General features: G+C 47.5%; 1 protein-coding gene across 1 annotated transcript in view; it reads left to right on the forward strand.

Moving 5' to 3' along the window:
- The window catches only part of ALLC (allantoicase), a 38,854-nt gene extending 36,811 nt beyond the window's left edge, over nucleotides 1-2,043 (forward strand). The window contains exons 11-12 of the mRNA XM_012656947.1: nucleotides 1,101-1,225; nucleotides 1,837-2,043. Coding sequence (XP_012512401.1) covers nucleotides 1,101-1,225; nucleotides 1,837-2,043 — 332 coding nt within the window. The remainder of the gene's footprint in view (nucleotides 1-1,100; nucleotides 1,226-1,836) is intronic.
- Nucleotides 2,044-2,699: the final 656 nt, after the last annotated feature.

The following is a 2,699-nucleotide window of genomic DNA, read 5'->3' on the forward strand; positions in this document are numbered from 1 at the left end:
GCCTGCTTAGAGTTTTAGTAGTCTCAATCCGTAGTTCTCTGTGTGAATGGTTTACATCACTTGTTTATTTTTGTGAGGGACAGTTTAGTTAAAGCCGGGTACCGACCAGTAGATCCACTTAACCAGGCACCCCCAGCTGCACCAGGTCACGAATATACGGCTGCCCGGAATGCCGCGATGTCGCTTACGGCAGGGAGGGGGCATACAGTGCCCGCTTGTGTTACGTCAGTATAAATACATCGTATTCAATGTGCAAAGCTTGACACACACACATATATATGAGAGAAATAGAAACGGCAGCCCTGATGTTCTCTTCCTGTGTCGTTTGTGTTTTCAGGGCATGCTCACCCACCTTGGGGACCGCTATTTTAAGAGAAGAGCCACGAAGGGGGCATGTGAGCCCTGAGCATCCTGTTTTGGCAGGGTTCTTGGTTAGAAACCACTCCTCTGTTGATCTTAGAGTCGTGCAGAACTCCCATAGAAATTTTCCCCACAAGGAGTGTGGGACCTTTCCCCTAAGGACCTCTGACGCCCCTGGGCACATGATTCCTGTGACACTCCAGAGAGAAGCAGGACCGTTCACGCTCCCATGGAGACCACTCAGAAATCCTGAGTACAGCGTGTTTGACTGGTGCTCAGAAGTAGCTAACTCAGCTCAGTATTTCTTCTTTTTTTATTGTCACATTGCAAAATATGATGCCATAAGGAAAATATTTTCCAGCTTCATAGTAATTTCAGATGAGCCATGTAGCAGTATGCAAGTAATTAAATCTGCAATTTAGGAAGCTTATCAAATACATTCAACTTTCGAAGTGAGAATGCTGTACATTCGAACCCAAATGTGCCAGCCCATCAACATACGGCAGGCAGTTCCTGACTCCTCTGAAAAACAAGCCCTCATCTATTTCATGAGCAATCCAGCCACCACACACCGGTTGCGCCTTCTCTCACATGCTTCGTACCTTTACTTTTGCTTAGAAAGAGCAATGACTTGTTCTTTGCTGGGTTTTTGTTCCTGTTTAAAAAGCCTGATGTCCTATATGCGGAACTGCACCGTATACATGCAGTGTAGAAAGTCACTCTTTGCTTTGTTCCGATAGGCAATTCTCCCGACAGCTGTAAAGTGGACGGGTGTATCCTGACAACTCAGGAAGAAGAAGATATGATCAAGCACAAGTGGATTCTTCCAGCCCACAAGTGGAAAGCCCTGCTTCCGGTCACCAAGGTTCGTGTGCAACGCTGTAGCCGCGGCACTCGGTCTGGGCTGTTTCACGCAGATTCGCTGCGGAAGGACTGAGATACAATGCCAAGCCTGTGGCTCAGTTTAACAGTGACATGAACAAGCTTTTAAAACTCTTATCTGTGCACTTAAATAAGAAGAAGGCAGGCTTTACTTCCCCCCACTTCTACATTTTGAATCAAATTTTGTTACAGCAAAAAATTGTCATGTGCTAAGCATACATAAATGGAAAAATGTTTCTACTTTATATTTTACTTTTTAGAAAGAGCGACTAGCATATTTAAAGCTACAATAGTGTGTCCACCTGTGGGATGGAATCTGAGATATTCTACAAGTGTCTTCTTTGATTAAGGAGGAGGGAGGTGGTCACTGCGGCTAAGGGTGGAGGTGAGGCCTGTACTACAGGTGAGGATGCAGGTGAGGGTGCAGGTGAGGATGCAGGTGAGGGTGCAGGTGAGGGCTGCACTGCAGGTGAGGGTGCAGCCAAATCATCGTCATTAAATAACTTGTTCACTTAAGTGCAAGCCGTGGTCTGCGTGGGCATTTGGCCGCGCATACCTGTTGTGACAAGGACCTCTGTCTCTGTCTCTTTTCAGCTATCCCCCAACCAAAGTCGCTTATTTGACAGCCTGACCGTAGAGCTCCAAGACGTCATCACGCACGCGAGGCTCACCATCATCCCGGACGGGGGAGTGAGCCGCCTTCGGCTCAGGGGCTTCCCCAGCTCCATCTGCCTCCTGCGGCACCGGGAGAAGCCCCCGCTGAGGTTCTCGGTTACAGCCGGCTTCAGGGCGAACCTCTAACCTCACACAGAACCCGTGCCGGCTACACGGCAGTCACTGCTCAGCCACGGCCGTCGGCGTTTGAACACCTGTGCCTCCTGGTGATGTAATAAAGTGGTCTTCTCCCAGCTGATTTAACGTTGCCATGAAGCATTTGGTGGTTTAAAAATTAGCTGTGAATCGTAGATGGTCTCTAAGGAATTACTTTTTTTTTTTTGATAAGATATTGATATTTATATCAATATCCTGCACCGTCTGTGTGTAGATACAGCAGGTAACATGTAGCTTATTGTCTTTGAAAGTTTGTTTAAGCCCATCCAGACCATCGGGAAAATGTATTTCTAGACTCATTCATTGTGTCAGTTCAAGAGGAAGGGCTCATCATTACCCAGAATAAGAATAAACAAGGGGCATCCCGGATGTCACAATTCTGAGATACCGTGTGCCACCGTGTGCCACCTGCTACAGCAACTCGGTTTCTCGCCGGCTCTGAGTCCTCCTCCTGTGGGGCGAAATGCCTAAGTTACCCACTCTGAGCCAAGAGTCCTAGAAGATTTTTGGGCTTGTTGACCGAAATGAAGGCTGTTGAGGCAGGAATAATTTGTTAAAGGTTTACTGGAAGCCCAATTTGAGGACCAACGCAGGAAGACACACCAACAAAGTTGGGCTCGTTCCGA

This window comes from Propithecus coquereli, unplaced genomic scaffold (assembly GCF_000956105.1).
Source record: "Propithecus coquereli isolate 6110/MARCELLA unplaced genomic scaffold, Pcoq_1.0 Scaffold529, whole genome shotgun sequence".
Classification (NCBI taxonomy): domain Eukaryota; kingdom Metazoa; phylum Chordata; class Mammalia; order Primates; family Indriidae; genus Propithecus; species Propithecus coquereli.